The 18,405-nt window shown below is 42.2% G+C and overlaps 1 protein-coding gene across 1 annotated transcript in view; it reads left to right on the forward strand.

The window, feature by feature from the left end:
* Positions 1-16,755, forward strand: part of alox12 (arachidonate 12-lipoxygenase) — a gene marked incomplete at both ends in the record, with an annotated part of 27,722 nt that extends 10,967 nt beyond the window's left edge. The window contains 9 exons of the mRNA XM_080740059.1: positions 3,327-3,499; positions 4,691-4,834; positions 6,614-6,817; positions 7,450-7,536; positions 8,120-8,289; positions 10,033-10,154; positions 11,069-11,169; positions 15,740-15,910; positions 16,576-16,755. Of these exons, the coding sequence (XP_080596185.1) occupies positions 3,327-3,499; positions 4,691-4,834; positions 6,614-6,817; positions 7,450-7,536; positions 8,120-8,289; positions 10,033-10,154; positions 11,069-11,169; positions 15,740-15,910; positions 16,576-16,755 (1,352 nt within the window). The remainder of the gene's footprint in view (positions 1-3,326; positions 3,500-4,690; positions 4,835-6,613; positions 6,818-7,449; positions 7,537-8,119; positions 8,290-10,032; positions 10,155-11,068; positions 11,170-15,739; positions 15,911-16,575) is intronic.
* Positions 16,756-18,405: the final 1,650 nt, after the last annotated feature.

Below are 18,405 nucleotides of genomic sequence, written 5' to 3' on the forward strand. Positions count from 1 at the left end.
TCGCCGCGCCCGCCCATCTGCCTACACAAACTGGTCCGCGTTAGGTTAGAGTGGTCAACTATCGTCAACATTTAGAAGCAAGGGCTGCTGAAGGAGCGCTCAAACGGTGAAACGTGTCTGCGAAGCGTCTATTTTTCTGCACAGCTCTTTGCTAACATGAAACCCCACCCAAAAGACAAAAATACCAATGACGTCTTTGTCAGAGAATGAGTCTTCTAATGCAGGGGTTCCCAAACTGTTTTGTCTCAGGTCACCCCATGAATATCTTTTTAATCCGAGGCACCCCTACATTATAATTTTCACTCCCAGCACCTTATATTTATAGCATATCGACGTTGTCGGGTGGAAACGTTGTCCAAAACCGTTCGTTTTGTATTTATCATCTATAAAATGTATTGAACTAGTGAAAACAGCATATCTACAAGCACATGTGTGCTTGTAGATCGGCTGTTTTCACTAGTTTTGTTCGACAGAGGTTTCTGCCTGACAGCAGAGTTGGGATCCGTTACTCCAAAAAGTAGTGCACTACATATTACATATTACCTCTGAAAAAAGTAGTGCCTTACACTACTTCATTACTTCCTGGAGAAAGTAACTCGTTACACTACTCGTTACACTACTTTTGCGTTACTCCATAAAAAAGCCTGAGATGCATTGCCAACATATATTAGATGTATTAAATATTTATTATATATTATTATAATATCTAATACAATACAGTTATGTTGTTCAATGAAGTGAGCAGGGCTCACTGGTGGTCATTTGAATGAGTCTAATAATAATAATAATATTAATAATACGAAGTTATAATAATTAATCAAAATTATAATAATTAAATTATTTCTGAGCCCCTGTGGCCTTATTTAGCTCACATATGAGTTTATTCATTTATTTATGGACATACATGGTTTCCACCTGACATTATAGCCTATAGTTCTGTATCCATATGTCAGTCAGTTTAAGCAGATTTCATTCCATTTGGCTCCTATGAATTTTCCAGTCCAGGGGTGGACATGACCTGGCGGAGATTCTCCCCCCACAGAGCGCAGCAGGTCATATAGTAATTATTATAATTTGTATTAGTAAGTAGGTAGTTCTGTAGTCAAATACAGCTGGGGGGCTTATTACCCCAGGGGGGGCCTATTCCCCCACTCTACCCTACTGTAGCAGGCGAAAGTGATGGAACTACAATGAGATGACTCCGTGTGCAGCAGAAGCACTAAAACAATGTCAAACTAATTCTAGCAGCGGAAAACTTCCCATTTGCTTAAAAAAGCAACATGCAGCGATGGTTTTGCATAAGGAATTATTAATTGTCCGTCATCATCAGCTCATGTCAGAGTCTCAGAGCAAAGGTGAGGTGCTCTTTTTCCCTCTCTCTCTCAGCCTACCGTACATTTCCAGTAGGCTAATTCATTCTTGTGGCTCGCTGGATATTTAATACTCACTATTTGGGGGTTTTAATGTATCTTGTCACGTGTAGGATATTAATCTAGGCTGTGATTCAAACGTCGGCTTTGCGCACCTCGTGATGCGCTGCCGTGCCACTCTTTTTTTCTCTTTTCTCTCTCTCTCTCCCTTTCTCTCATGGGCAAAAGGTAACTCATTTCTTTGCTTGATATTATAAATATCCGTATTTGGGGGGTTTGCTGTTTTTAGTCCCTTGTATTAATCTATATGCGATGGTTATCAAATGTCGGGTGGCTGCTGGCTGCGGCTTGATTGCCACAGTGTCACCGTGACCTGCTGCTGCGCTGACAATCAAATGTGTTATCAAATGTGTTTGATTACCTCTTCTTTGGTTAGTTATTTTAGATAAATGGCAGTTCCAATGTTTTAAAAGACAAGTGATGATGTTTACAATCGGTTCCTGCTGAAGGCAGAAGCAGAAACTGCAGGCACGAAAGTAGCGAGTAGCGAGTAACGCGACCAGGCAGTATTTGTAGTGTTATTATTATTTCGGAGGAGTAGTACCGTTACACTACTCGTTACCGAAAAAAGTAGTATTATTACAGTAACGCGTTACTTTGTAACGCGTTACACCCAACTCTGCCTGACAGTGACGATATTCTAGTGATTATGTTGCGAGAAAACATTGAGATAATAGCCATTTTGGTTAGAACTGACTGAAAATAACTTTGTACTAAATATTTCTTCAAGTGTCCAAATAAATTCCAAATATTATCAAATTATCTCACAGCACCCCAGGGTGCCCCGTCACCCACTTTGAAAACCCCTGTTCTAATGTACTGTAATGATGTCTGATCCTATCCTTCCTTGTCACTCCTAATGAGAATCCTACCATCCTCAATTCTGCAATAAATAGATTATTGGGTTGTGTTATATTTGTATATTGAACCTTAAGTTAAGAATCATTTTTGTCTTGCTAACTTTGTGTTTGTGAAACCAGAGTTCTGTATGGAGCATTGCAAGGAGGAGAAGTTATTTAATCAATAAATACAGTATTATCATTCTCACTGGAAAGAGGACTAGCGGTTCTTTGGCTACCAGTGTCTGAATGGATCATTTAAACATTAATAAGTATAGTATTGTATAGTATAGTATAAGTATTATTAATAGTATTGTTATGTTATAGAGTATTGTATGGACCATTTAACATTAATAAGTACAGTAATAGTATTGTTATTTTATAATATGTTATTGTGTGTATAATGTTATTTATAGTACTGTATGGAGCATTGGAAAGAGGACTGGTTCTTTGGCTACCAGTGTCTGAACGGATCATTTAACATTAAGTACAGTAATAATATTATTTTATAGAGTATTGTATGGATCAAACATTAATACATTAAAAATGTATGGATTAAACATTAATAAGTATAGTATTTATTATGTTTATAGATTACTGTATGGAGCACTGGAAGGAGGACTGGTTCTTTGGCTACCAGTGTCTGAATGGATCATTAAACATTAATAAGTATAGTAATGTTATTGTTATGTTATAGAGTATTGTATGGATCATTGGGAGGGGGACTGGTTTTTTGGATACCAGTGTCTGAATGGATCATTAATGTAATAGTATTTATTATGTTATAACTTATAGAGTACTGTATGGACCACTGGAAGGAGGACTGGTTCTTTAAACATTAATAAGTACAGTAATGTTATTGTTATGTTTATAGAGTACTGTATGGACCATTGGAAGGAGGACTGGTTCTTTGGCTACCAGTGTCTGAACGGATCATTAATGTAATAATATTGTTATATTATAGAGTATTGTATGGACCATTGGAAGGAGGACTGGTTCTTTGGATACCAGTGTCTGAATGGATCATTAATGTAATAGTATTATGTTATGGTTACAGAGTACTGTATGGACCACTGGAAGGAGGACTGGTTCTTCGGCTACCAGTGTCTGAACGGTTCCAACCCCAGGATGATCAGGAGGATCCACAGGATCCCAGATAACTTCCCAGTGACAGCAGACATGGTGCAGAGATCCCTGCCCCCCCGCACCCACCTGACCAATGAGCTGAAGGTATGTAAGACCCCCCCCCACCCCCGCACCGACCTCACCAATGAGCTGAAGGTATGTAAGACCCCCCCCCACCCCCGCACCGACCTGACCAATGAGCTGAAGGTATGTAAGACCCACCCCCCGCACCGACCTGACCAATGAGCTGAAGGTATGTAAGACCCACCCCCCGCACCGACCTGACCCCCCCCTTTTCTTCAACACGGAAATAGAAACGATGAGTGCGAGATAAAGCGGATGTAACGCAACCGCTCCCTTGGAGCAGTAGCAATAACATGTCCTACTGGAAGCGTTATGTCTCCTTTCAATATATTTTTGGGGCATTATTCCGTCTTTCTCTGGTGTTGTTGGTGTTACTTCCATGATGTGTTCAAATGTTTTCTTAAACTAGACACCCATAACAAGAATATGCTGCTCGAATGACTCTAGTGTGCTAGTGTGCTTCTGTTATGTTTCCAGTGGGACTACAGTTCAGTGCAGCAGCGGCTACTTCCGATACTCGCCGTTCGGGAGCTGCCGTTCCAGACTCTATATAGCATTCGGAGATTGTGGAATAGTTGTCTGGCTACGCGAGACTACAGTGGAAGTGGTTTCCTGGTGCCACTTAATATTCCCCATTAATTTTCCCCATAGACTTTTACAAAAATATTTATAACAATTATGTTAAGCCTCGAACCAAGCCATCCAGGATAGCAGTGAATCATGACCATAAAACCTTTGTTTCTATCAAAAGAACGTTTTGAAAATCGCTAAACAAAGGGTAGTTATTAAATGTAGTATATCAAATAATGTAATATTAAAATGTGTTTTCACATAGGATCAAAGGTTTTATGGTCATGATTCATTGCCATCCTGGATGGCTTCGTTCGAGGCTTAACATAATTGTTATAAATATTTTTGTAAAAGTCTATGGGGAAAATTAATGGGGAATATTAATTAAGTGGCACCAGGAAACCACTTCTGCTACGATGCTCTATAATATGATCTATAAGCTCAGTGCTGCCCCCTGTCTCCCCAGGCTGGTAACATCTATATAAGCTCTCTACTGCCCCCTGTCTCCCCAGGCAGGTAACATCTACATGGTAGTCTATATGATCTATAAGCTCTCTACTGCCCCCTGTCTCCCCAGGCTGGTAACATCTACATGGTAGACTATATGATCTATAAGCTCTCTACTGCCCCCTGTCTTCCCAGGCGGGTAACATCTACATGGTAGACTATGCCATCATGGAGGGCATCACAGCCAATGTGATCCGTGGTAAAGATCAACACATCACGGCTCCTCTGTGTCTGCTGCACCTCAACCCTGAGCAGGAGCTGATGCCCATCGCTATCCAGGTACTGATTCATTGATTAATTAATTAATTGATTGATTGATTGATTGATTGATTGATTGATTGATTGATTGCAGACTTTATTCGAAATTTGCATAGGAAAAGGTACAGTTTCATGACGGTACAGTTCACTGGTACAAAGTCAACTAAAAGGAAATCCAAGAAAGCCTTACAACTCATTTACATAAACCTTTTACCTAGACCTACTGACCAACGAACTGACCCCTATTTATAGTTTAGTTTAGTTTAGTTTATTAGCACATCATACAAATGTATTTATGCATGGGAACAAAATACAGTGTGAGGAAAGGAAGAAGCCATCAGGCTTATTTGGAATCCTTCCCTTATTGGAAAAGTTCATAAAATTACAGATTTAAAAGTTCAATAAGAACAATACAGTAGAATACCACAAAAGGGGCAGCTGTGCAATAAAGAGATAAAAACACAGAAACTGCACAAAAGAACAAAAGACAAGAGAAAAAGAAAAAAAGAACATTAAGATAACACATCAGTAAACTGAATCATGTTGACTACAGTAAGGACGAAATCAGATGTAGCTTTAGATGTTTTTTGAATACTGGCAAGGATATTGATTACTTCAGTGAAGCATCTAGACAGTTCCACAAATGAAGGCCTCTAAATTTGATAAATGATTGATGTTTTGAATTACGACAAAAAGGTAAATCAAAATCATCCCTTTTATACGGGTACTGACCTACAGTACTGAGCTGACCCCTATCGCTAGACAGCTGACCAATGGTGGACAGTAACTAGTTATTAAGCAATATTACTCTCCCCTCTAATAACTAGAGTTATTGTGATCGCCAAACAGTCAGATAACTCAAACATTGTTGAGACCATTAATAGCTTGAGGACATGGTGTTACTTGTGCCAGCAGAGTGCACAAGTACTTTGTTGGGTGTTTACGTCATCCAATGGGAAAACCATTGAAAAAAAACAGGTCACTGGTGATGTCACCAAGGCACAAGTTGGCACCTCGGCCAAGTGAGTGACATCTTACTTACACCCACATCCATTCAGACCGATCGCAGTACGTGTGCGCTCTGCTGGTGCACAATGAGGCCATATATGGACACGAGTTCCACAATACGCAAGTTGGCACCTGAACAGAGAGCAGTTCTAGTTTATTAACCCATTTAGGGCCCAGAATTATTGAATGCTTTAACCAGTGAAAAATAGCAGATATACAAGCTCGCAGCGCGGCACCGAGTGCCGCGCTGTGAGCTTGTAGATCTACTATTTTTGAAAAAGTCGTGAAAATGTGTGCAAAAAAGTGAATATATGTATTTTCAAAGCGAAGATTTGTAACTAAAATTTTGCTTCTGGGTGGTCCCTGGAACTAGATATTTTGAAATGGGGGTCTGTGGCCAAATAAATATCATTTTGGGGGTCCTTCACATGAAAACGTTTGAGAACCACTGACATAGTAGTCTCTCAAGAACAGACTAACTGAGCTCCAGTGAAAAGGACCTTTTCTTTGAGGATGGCTGGCCAGATTGCTGACATAGAAACATAGGGTTTTTCAAAAAAATCTTAGAAGGATTCAAAAGACACTTATAGAATCGGGTTAAAATTCAAATGTTCACGATTTTTCAAAAATAGCAGATCTACAAGCTCACAGCGCGGCACTCGGTGCTGCGCTGTGAGCTTGTATATCTGCTATTTTTTTTATATTTAAAGCATAAAATATTGCGTCATAATGTGTTCAGGCCTAAATGGGTTAAGTGTAAATACAACGTGGATTGTTTCCTTTTTGCTGCAGCTGGGACAGACGCCGGGCCCGGACACGCCCATCTTCCTACCATGTGACCCGCCGCTGGCCTGGCTATTGGCCAAGATGTGGGTCCGTCACGCCGAGTTCCAGGTGTTCCAGGTGTTGTCCCACCTGCTGAGAACTCACCTGGTGGTGGAGGTGTTCTGTGTGGCTACGCTAAGGCAGCTACCTGATGTTCACCCAATCTACAAGGTACCTAACAGACACTCTGTTTATAAAGTACACACATTATACTACACACTGTGTGGCTACGCTACGATAGCTGCCTGATGTTCACCCTGTGTACAAGGTACCTAACACCTAACAAACACCCTGTTTATAAAGTACACAACCTCACTACACACTGTGGTAGAGGTGTTCTGTGTGGCTACACTGAGACAGCTACCATCTGTCCACCTTGTGTACAAGGTACCTAATAAACACTCTGTTTATAAAGTACACACATTATACTACACACTGTGTACAAGGTACCTAACACCTAATAAACACCCTGTTTATAAAGTACACAACCTCACTACACACTGTGTGGCTTCGCTAAGACAGCTACCTGATGTTCACCCTGTGTACAAAGTACCTAACAGACACTCTGTTTATAAAGTACACAATCACACTACACACTGAGACTACGTCATTGTAGGTTTGGCTGCACTCGGGTGTGAAAATAACAGATTTACAAGCTCATGGCTGTGCTTGTAGGTCTCTTTTGGGTCTCGACCTGAAAAGTTAATTAATGGGAGAATAATTTCCAAAAACAAATATCATGCTAAAAAAGACACATTTGCTAGAATCAGTTTTAAACATAAAACAAGTGTTTCTCTCCGTAGCTGCTGGCTCCTCACCTGCGCTACACGTTGGAGATCAACTGCAGGGGGCGCACTCAGCTCATCTCCAGTGACGGCATCTTCAAACGGGTCAGTGTAATGTTAATGTTAATGTTATTATTAGTGTTAATGTTATTATGTTGGTTGTTAGATCGTGTTCTCACCTACAGCTAACCCAACTCTCGTCCGTGGTCCACTCCACAGTTTCAGAGCAGCCCAAACAAAGCAGATTATAATAATCTATAGATTATCTGGTATGTTATTATCTGGTTTAATTTTAAACAGACCGTTCGCAGTGTCCTAGTAATTCATTTTCAATGAGAGGCGGACGATTATTTTGGCGGCACAGAGAAGTTTAGGGGCGGAGAGGCGAGCGTGCTCATTCGTTGCATTCGCTCGCAGGCGGCGAGAGCTGGATTGTGGTCATCTTTTTTTTTCCCACGCTTGGCGGCTTGCACGCTGGAGGACAACAACAATGGCTGCTAGGCGTAATATCGCCCGGCGTTTACTCACGGAGCGATTGTGTTTGTGTCGGAGCGGTCCCCGCTGATCCAAGCGGGCCCCCGCGCGGCACCCGCGCTCCGTCTGAAAGGCGCTTAAGTCTTCCACGATTCTGCCAATAATCATTCATTTGAGACAGATGTCCGAATTTGTGCTTGTGTGCATGATACAGGTGGTGTCTACCGGTGGGGAGGGTCTGCTGCAGCTGTCTCAGAGAGAGTACAAGGTCCTAAAGTACACCTCCTTGCAGCCGCGACACGACTTCCATGACAGGGGAGTTGAACAGCTGCCAAAATACTTCTACAGAGAACACAGCCTGATGCTGTGGGACGCCATCCACAGGTAGACCACTGAACTGCAGCTATAATAGAACTATAGAGAACACACTGCCATCTACAGGTAGACCACTGAACTGCATCTATAATAGAACTATAGAGAACACACTGCCATCTACAGGTAGACCACTGAACTGCATCTATAATAGAACTATAGAGAACACTGCCATCTACAGGTAGACCACTGAACTGCATCTATACTAGAACTATAGAGAACATACTGCCATCTACAGGTAGACCACTGAACTGCATCTCTATTAGAACAATAGAGAACACTGCCATCTACAGGTAGACCACTGTACTGCATCTATAATAGAACTATAGAGAACACACTGCCATCTACAGGTAGACCACTGAACTGCATCTCTATTAGAACAATAGAGAACACTGCCATCCACAGGTAGACCACTGAACTGCATCTATACTAGAACTATAGAGAACACACTGCCATCTACAGGTAGACCACTGTACTGCATCTATAATAGAACTATAGAGAACACACTGCCATCTACAGGTAGACCACTGTACTTCATCTATAATAGAAATATAGAGAACACACTGCCATCTACAGGTAGACCACTGTACTGCATCTATAATAGAACTATAGAGAACACTGCCATCTACAGGTAGACCACTGTACTGCATCTATAATAGAACTATAGAGAACACTGCCATCTACAGGTAGACCACTGAACTGCATCTATAATAGAACTATAGAGAACACTCTGCCATCTGCAGGTAGACCACTGAACTGTTAAAGTGTGGTTGCCATGACACAAGTCACTTGCAACCATCTCTGTATCAGTCAGTTCTGGTCCCTGTTTTAGCTCTGCTAACCATTCTGTCCTCGTCCCTCAGAGCTGGGCTATTAGTTTTTATATTTGGCAGCCCAGGACATTAAACTCACAGACTGGTTGTTTCAACAACCTGGGATGCCCATAAAAAGAGGCAAAAAGGCTGGCAAAGTAGTGTACAGTCTCTGCTATAAGCCATATATGGTGGAGACGCTGTTACTTATACCCATAGGGTACTAAGTGACATTCCTATTGGGGACCTACCTATGTTCCCCAGGTTCTATGTTCCCCATTTACCCCCCAAAAAAGGTTCTATGTTCCCCACTTACCCCCACAAAAAAGGTTATATATGTTCCCCGCTCAACTTGAAAAAGGTTCTATGTTCCCCACTCATCCCAAAAATGCAGGAAACATTAATTTCTAATTATTAATAACAACTCAAAACACACAAGAAATTATGAATACTAGTGGGACAGGGGTACCAGGGACATCTGGACACCATACTTTTGTTAAGACTGGGCATCTGGACGAGTGGGCACCTGGAGATCTGGGCAAATGGGACACGTGGGCATTTGGATGAGTGGGCACTTAGGGGTGGAGACATCTGGGCACCTGGGCAACTTTGCTCACATGTTCTTAGTGCTCAGATGCCCCACCATTTCCTGCATTTGAGTTGGGAACATATACTTTTTTTTTGTTTGTTTTTTGGTAGGGAACATACAGTAGATCCTTTTTTTTGGGGAGGGTGGGTGGGGAACGGGTTAGGGTGAACCTGGGGAACATAGGACCTGGGGAACATAGGGTGGACCCCGCCCATTGTATCATGAAGACATACAGTATGCCATGATGGGGTGTGTGTGTGTGTGTGTGTGTGTGTGTGTGTGTGTGTGTGTGTGTGTGTGTGTGTGTGTGTGTGTGTGTGTGTGTGTGTGTGCGTGCGTGTGTGTGTGTGTCAGTTTTGTGTCAGGCATAGTGGAGGTCTACTATGAGACAGACAGCGAGGTGCTTGAGGACCCAGAGCTGCAGGCGTGGATCACTGACGTCACAAAGGAAGGATTCTCTGACATCCCTCAGTTTGGTAAGGATTCACATCCTCAGTTTGGTAAGGATTCACATCCTCAGTTTGGTAAGGATTCACATCCTCTGTTTGGTAAGGATTCACATCCTCTGTTTGGTAAGGATTCACATCCTCATCCCCAGAGGAAAATACTTTTTTTTTATTAACCACTTGAAACCCATTAAAACTAATGCATTAAAACCATTCATCAACCCAACCCATTAAAACTAACCCATCAATGCCAGTCAAACTGAAACAGAAACCTTGATCTCCAGGGCATAACAGTGAATCGTAGCGGCATTCGGGCAAGCGCCGCCCTCCCTGCGTTCTCATTGGCTGAATGCAAGACTGAGAAAACATGGACACCAACATTACTATTCCAACAAATGTGACGGAGACCCTATTCTGGCAGAAAGATTCACCGAAAATAAGTCTATAAGTAGATCGGCTATTTTCGCTGAGGAGGTTTCGGTGTAGGGGGGAAAAGAGCAGACCAAGTACGACCTTGCAGGCTTTAATGCAATGGCTAAAATGGAATTTAGATAGCATGTTGTGTAGATATATTCCAGATTCCATCTTATAGTGTGTCTAGTTTTAATGTACAGATGAATGATTCGTTGATATCATACTGTTTAGACTGATGATAGCTACTTGGCTAACCTATGATCCGAGATTATTATTTCTATGCATTTGATTTATTACCTTGTGTTTACCTTGTAACTCGTCTGCTAAATGCATAACTTGTAAACCGTTGAGGAATTAGTAGCTGTTTCTCCCCACCTTGGAGAGTTATCTAATATCTCTGTCTGTCTGTCTGTCTGTCTGTCTGTCTGTCTGTCTGTCTGTCTGTCTGTGTCTGTCTGTCTGTCTGTCTGTCTGTCTGTCTGTCTGTCTGTGTGTCTGTCTGTCTGTCTGTCTGTCTGTCTGTCTGTCAGGTCTGTCCAGTGAGCTGTCCAGCAGACAGGAGTTGTCCACTCTGTTGGCTGTGGTCATTTTCTGCAGCACCGTCCAGCACGCTGCTACCAACAATGGACAGGTACTGTCCGTCTGTCCGTCCGTCCATCCGTCCGTCCGTCCGTCTGTCTGTCTGACCTTCACAACACTTGACATGGCGACTTGCTCGCTTTGGCTCGCTCGGCGGTGTGTCGAGTGGCTCAAGATCACTTGAGGCGGCGTGCCTCTGTCGCATTTGTTGGAAAAGTAATGTTGGCGTCCATGTTTTCTCAGTCTTGCATTCAGCCAATGAGAACGCAGGGAGGGGCGGCGCTTGCCATAATGTCGCTACGATTCACTGTTATGCTCTGGAGCTCATTCAAATAAGGAGATGAAAGGTTTCTGTAGTGTGTTTACAGTTTACAGTTTAGGCATTTAGCAGACACTTTTAATCCAAAGCGACTTACAATAAGCAGATAATACATCGTTTGAGTGGTTTGTATGGGTGTCTATGGGTGTTTCAGTTTGACTGTTTTTTATGGGTGTTTCAGTGTGACTGGTTTAATGGGTGTCTATGGGTGTTTCAGTTTGATGGGTGTCTAAGGGTGTTTCAGTTTGATTGGTGTCTATGGGTGTTTCAGTTTGACTGGTTTTAATGGGTGTCTATGGGTGTTTCAGTTTGATGGGTGTCTATGGGTGTTTCAGTTTAATGGGTGTCTATGGGTGTTTCAGTTTGACTGGTTTAATGGGTGTCTATGGGTGTTTCAGTTTAAGTGGTTTTAATGGGTGTCTATGGGTGTTTCAGTTTGATGGTTGTCTATGGGTGTTTCAGTTTAATGGGTGTCTATGGGTGTTTCAGTTTGACTGGTTTAATGGGTGTCTATGGGTGTTTCAGTTTGAGTGGTTTTAATGGGTGTCTATGGGTGTTTCAGTTTGACTGGTTTAATGGGTGTCTATGGGTGTTTCAGTTTAAGTGGTTTTAATGGGTGTCCATGGGTGTTTCAGTTTGATGGGTGTCTATGGGTGTTTCAGTTTGACTGGTTTAATGGGTGTCTATGGGTGTTTCAGTTTATGTGGTTTTAATGGGTGTCTATGGGTGTTTTAGTTTGACTGGTTTAATGGGTGTCTATGGGTGTTTCAGTGTGACTGGTTTAATGAGCGTCTATGGGTGTTTCCGTTTGACTGGTGTCTATGGGTGTCTATGGGTGTTTCAGTTTGATTGGTTTTAATAGGTGTCTATGGGTGTTTCAGTTTGATTGTTTTTAATGGGTGTCTATGGGTGTTTCAGTTTGATTGGTTTTAATGGGTGTCTATGGGTGTTTCAGTTTGATTGGTTTTAATTGGTGTATATGGGTGTTTCAGTTTGATTGGTTTTAACTATTTTACTGCCACAGAATTTAACAAAAAGCTTCATCCACTGCCAGCTAAATTTGAGAATTGTCGCTCATCTTTGAAGGCCTACTGGAGAAAATTGGCTTTGACTATAAAGACAACAATTATATGGCAACGAAGAATAGAATGTCTACTTTGCAACAGAAAAAGATTTCGTGTTTTTATCATGTTCTATTCATTAGCTAGAAGCTGCTGAATGTGGCCTAAAAAACAGCTCTTTGAGAACATAAAGCTGAGAAAAATGCATTTTTGTGAAGAAGACATTTTCAGGCAGAAATCTCTCTTTAGCCTTTTATTGTTGGCTTCAGTAACATCACACCTATGATCAGTGGTTGTTTACAAACAAATTCAAAAAAATACACACTTTTAGTGTGTAAGAGCAGTAAGAGCAGTGCAGAACATTAACACAGTGACATGAGATTCAGCCTGAATCCTGCTTCAGCTTTCAGGGTTCTCTTTATCTCACACTTTTTAGGTTGAAGTACAGTACAAATGATTGTCTAGTTTTACAGGGGGGTGGGCTGTAAGGTCGCAAGTGAATGACCTAGCTTTTCATTCAGCCTGCACAGGGCCTGGTTCTGTTTCACTACAGCCAGGCTCCTCCGGAAGGGCTACACCGAGTCTGCTGAACTCTGCACCCCTACCACGTACACAAGCCTATGGTCGATCTGTAAATTATACAAATACATAATTACTATAAAATACATGAAAAATAGTACACCTCCAAGCTCACAACGCGTCACAGCAGAATGGGTGGAGGTTGGGGGCCTAATATTTTCATCAAAAGGCTGTTTAGAAATTCTCTAACATTCTATGCACTTCACTGCTTACCACACAAATATATATATAAAAATATATATATAGTAATTATGTAAAAACAGCATTCATGGTCTGGAGAGGGCACTTTTTACAGATGGATAAAAGGGCAGGGGCTCCAGCCCCCTTTGATGTCTATGTGAGCATGTGTCTGGTGCTAAGTCTGCTTTACAGAAAAAAGCTTTTTGTTCTTTACCTATCCTTGTCCTTGGACGACTACGATGTGGCAATGAAGAAGTAGGCTCATCATCGTCGACTCATCATCTAAAATCATAGCCAGGAAATTATCAAAAGGTTTATATGTAAACAAATCAATTTACAATTTTGACATTTAGCAAATGACTTACAATAAGTTCATATGTAATACATAAAATGCAGATATAGTAAATAGTTACCATGCATTTACTGTCACAGTGAAATGCCCTTTATACCCTGTATGTATAATATATAAAATGTCACAATGCAACATAGCTCTGTTTACACAAAGCTGTACTCCCTCAACTGTATATATGTTCCCCATTTTCAACAGTTTTTATTTGTAACACTTGCTTTGGCAATGTAAACGTATGTTTTCTCATGCCCATAAAGCTCCTTTGAATTGAACTGAAAGGCTACTGATGATGATGATGATGATGATGACGACGACATAGCGAGGTGGTTGCGGGGCGTCCACCATACGTGCATAGTACGTGCACGGCACGCGCGTGTACCGCACGTGCACCACACATAAAAAGAAACCTCTCCCTCTCTCACACACACACACGCATCGTACGCACGCACACACAAACTAAGTCAATAAATCCTAAATTCCCATCAAATAATCCTAGTAGCTGTGCAGTGCACGGTACCGTACACTACACGCGGTACGTGCACGCGCGTGATAGGAACTCCACGTGTGTCCTGTGTAGCGACAAAAACAAATGCATGCACTTGGATCCTAACTCTATGCTTGGATCAAGTTACGGATCCGGTCCGGATACGGAAACATTTCTTGCATGTATGTGTACGTGTAAATAGCCGGATGCAGTAGGCGGGCTCTAGACCGGATCCCACTGGTTTATTCGCAATAGAGATCACTCAGACTAGGCTCGAGGCTTGTCACTCAAACCAGGCTTCCTCGCGGATGCGATGGAAAGAAAGCCTGAAGCGATGTTTCACATACAGTATACATACATGCACTGGATTTATGTCTTACCACTTTCGACAGTAGAATCATGGCCTCTGTTCTCCAAGGGGTCTCTACGCGGAAGCCATTCGGCCAAATCGTCCAGTTAGTCTCTGCCTCTGTAGGCTACGTCTGGTGGTCTCTGCTGCGGTGGAGATGTGTGTCCAGTGTGCCGTGCGGGGATCCATTCAACACGGGGCGGGGGTATCACTCTCAGGGACGGCGGGGGTCTCCGAGTCCATATCGGGATATCAGGAGGCTCTTGATCCACTTTTTGACCCGGTTCTTCGCGACCAACGGCACCAAGAAATGGAATAATGTTTCTCTTCAAAGCCAACGGCTACAGGGATCTTTTTCTCTTCTTCATCATCATCATCATCATCATCACGACCACCGTGGGCGCTGGTCACCAACGCGGGTAGGTTGTAATCCTAATTCTAACTAAAGTTTGTTGTCGAAACTTTCCTTCCGTGGATCAGAGGCGTCAATTGGGTATGGCAAGCTATGGCAGCTGCCATACCTTGGCTACAAGGGGAAATAATAAAATGTACTTTTCATCGTGCCTGTTGCTAAGGTATGGCAACATGACTGGTGTCTTTCACGCGCGCAAGGGCGCACGTGAAAGACACCAGTCATGTTGCCATACCTTAGCTTTTTCTGAACTGACACCACTGCCGTGGATCTGCTGCTGCTGGTTGTGCGACCCCAGCCCCCGGAGCCCCGAGCCGTGGGGTGGAGGGGGATGGTCGCTTGCGCTTCAGCGGAGTGATACAAACAAGCTGAGGCTGAGCAGGGCCTACTACTTGTCCTAATACATCTCAATATTCTAGTACTGCTAAATACTAATTACTACCTACTACAATTACAATACTACTAATACTATAAAACAACTGATTTCCGACAAAATGATCGCTTTTACCAACGTGTCTCTCTCTCTCTGTCTCTACTAACAGTCCGATGCAAAAAACAATATAATCCGTCAAGGCTAGCAGCTAGGCAGGCGGAGCCAGGACAGTCTGTTTACTTTTTTTTTATGACGCGGTTTCCGGCTGTCCTCAAAACGACCCGACGACCAATTATACATTGAAAAGTTGCGCAAGGACGTCTTTTATCATAATCCATAAAAAACATCAAACGAACGAACGGCCGTATTGGCCGTCCTCACTCTCTAGAATTGGGGCGAACAGGAACGTCCAAAGCAGTATAAGAGTTAATGGGTGTCTATGGGTGTTTCAGTTTGATGGGTGTCTATGGGTGTTTCAGTTTGACTGGTTTTAATGGGTGTCTATGGGTGTTTCAGTTTGACTGGTGTGCCTGGGTTCCCAACACCCCCTGCACCATGAGGCACCGTCCTCCCAGCCACAAGGATGACGTTACCATGGAGATGATCATGGAGACCCTGCCTGACGTCAGCCAATCATGTCTGCAGATGGCCATCACATGGCACCTGGGCAGAGTACAGCCTGATGCTGTGAGTAATCTATTACATTTACTCTATTACCTTTACAACATCACCTGGGTAGAGTACAACCTGATGCCGTGATTATATTTAGTTATTTACCCTAGATATTTAAAGGGGCACTCCACCACTTTTCAACCTATGTTCATATAATTGGTCCTCACTCAAAAATAGCTTTTTTTTATTTTATTTATTTTTTTCTCTCAGAGTAGGGCTGTGGGCAGGTCAGAAACCTATCGTCTTGTGACATCATCGATTGCCAATCCAGCTTATAGAAACTGCAGGCTTTCTATTCCTGAAAAGTTAAAATTTTAAAGTGGAAGCCATTGTTCTCGCAATAATAAAAATCTAAATATTTTTTTCAAAAATATTGATTACATTTTTTTTGGGGGAAAATGATGTCACAAGACGATGGATTCTGAACTTCCCACAGCTCTCCTAGGAGACTTGGACTGAGTAGAAAAAAATTGTGATATTTTATCATGAACATTAGTGAGGACCTATTATATGAAGACAGGTTGAAAAGTGGTGAACTACTCAGTAACAGATCATATTGTATATTATATATATGTTTCAGGTACCTCTAGGTCAGTACAGTACAGTAACAGTATATTGTATGTTCCAGGTACCTCTAGGTCAGTACAGTAACAGATCATATTGTATAATATATATTTCAGGTTCCTCTAGGTCAGTACACGGAGCAGTTCTTCACAGAGCAGAGATGTCAGGACATCATCCAGAGCTTCAGGGAGGAGCTGAAGGACATCGAGGAGAAGATCCTTCAACAGAACACAGGAGAACAGCTCAAATATCACTTCCTGCTTCCTAGCTGTGTGGAGAACAGCATCACCATATAGACCCCTCCCCCTCCATATAGGCCCCTCCCCCTACGTATAGGCCCCTCCCCCTCCGTATATACCCCTCCCCCTCCTCATAGTCCCCTCCCCCTACATATAGACCCATCCCCCTCCTCATAGGCCCCTCCCCCTCCATATAGACCCCTCCCCCCATGTAGGCCTCCCCCAGAGCAGTGGTTCTCAACCTGTGGGTTGGGACCCACAGGGGGGTCCCCGGATGATTAACTTGATGTGCAACATAGTTCTCTCACTCAACAGTAAACAAACCAACATAACGTTTAAGTGTATAGAGGGTATCTGCACATTTCTAAAGTGACAATTTAAGGACTTTTAATAACTCTAAAATGACAAATTAAACATTGGCCAAATTGTGAAATATTAGAGGCAGAAATTGGGAAAATAGCCGATCTACATTACATTTTGTATAACACAGTTCTATTGTGAAAATAGAACTGTGTTATACAAAATGTAATGCCTCAACGCTTAGTGCTCGTCAGGGTTGTGTTTTTTTTCAATAACTTTTTTCATTTATTTTTAATATAACTTAAATAAAAACACGGCCTGCTCACGTATTAGGAGGGTAGTATGAGTCACCAGAAAAAATAACGGGTGTTTTTAATGAATCTATCATGGTTAAAATGGAGTTTGAAGTTACAATGTGTGTATGGGGAGAGGCCCTGGGCCTGGAGGGCCTGGTAACATTTACATCAAATATCTAAATATTGAATCAAACTAATTAAAATCTGTCCAGGGTGTTCATAAAAGCCTGATTAGACGATCAAATTACAAAGTGGAATATCCCTTTAACAGGTTTTCTTCACATGTTTGTTTTAAGAACAAAACAAAACAAACAATATATATATATGTCACAGTTAGTTTGAGATTCAGTTAGATTGAGAACAGGAGCGCTCGTTTTTGTGCACAATGTGGAGCAGGCGCCGCCTCCTTCGGTGAACTAGGAATAATTTGACTGAGGTTAGGGTTAGGATTAGGGTTAGGTTTAGGCATAGTTTTACTGAGGTTAGGTTTAGGGTTAGGGTTAGGTTTAGGGTTAGGGGTTAGGGTTAGGTTTAGGGTGAGGTTTAGGGTTAGGGGTTAGGTTTAGGCTAAGGTTTAGGGTTAGGTTTAGGGTTAGGGGTTAGGGTTAGGTTTAGGGTAAGGTTTAGGGTTAGGGTTAGGTTTAGGTTTAGGCATAGTAGCATTCACCAGCGTGGGACTAATGCAGTCAAATGCTCTACCACTGGGACATGAGGTGAACAAAAACAAGCGCTCCTACCCCAATCTAACTGAGTTACCCAAACTAACTGTAACATATATATATATATAGGAGGGCATTTTCCTCTATTGCTCCTATTTGACGATGCAGTGCGCATTTCACGATGGCTTCATGAAAGAACTGTCATCTCTGTTGTGTAAATGTATGTTTTATATTCTGTTTTTCTACACATTATCTTTTCTACTGAAATGTTTGATTCGTGCGTATTTTATGACCAATTAAACCCTCAATGCTTAGTAAACTTGATCTTTGGCTCTGTACTTGGTCTGCTCTTTTTTCCCCTTCCTCACCAAACAAACTGTTCTGCTGAAAACAGACGGAGCAACGAGCTCACAGCGCAACGCAGAGCGACACAGTGAACAAGTGGTTAATTA

Source organism: Nannobrachium achirus (genome assembly GCF_963921795.1).
Source record: "Nannobrachium achirus genome assembly, chromosome: 13".
Lineage (NCBI taxonomy): Eukaryota > Metazoa > Chordata > Actinopteri > Myctophiformes > Myctophidae > Nannobrachium > Nannobrachium achirus.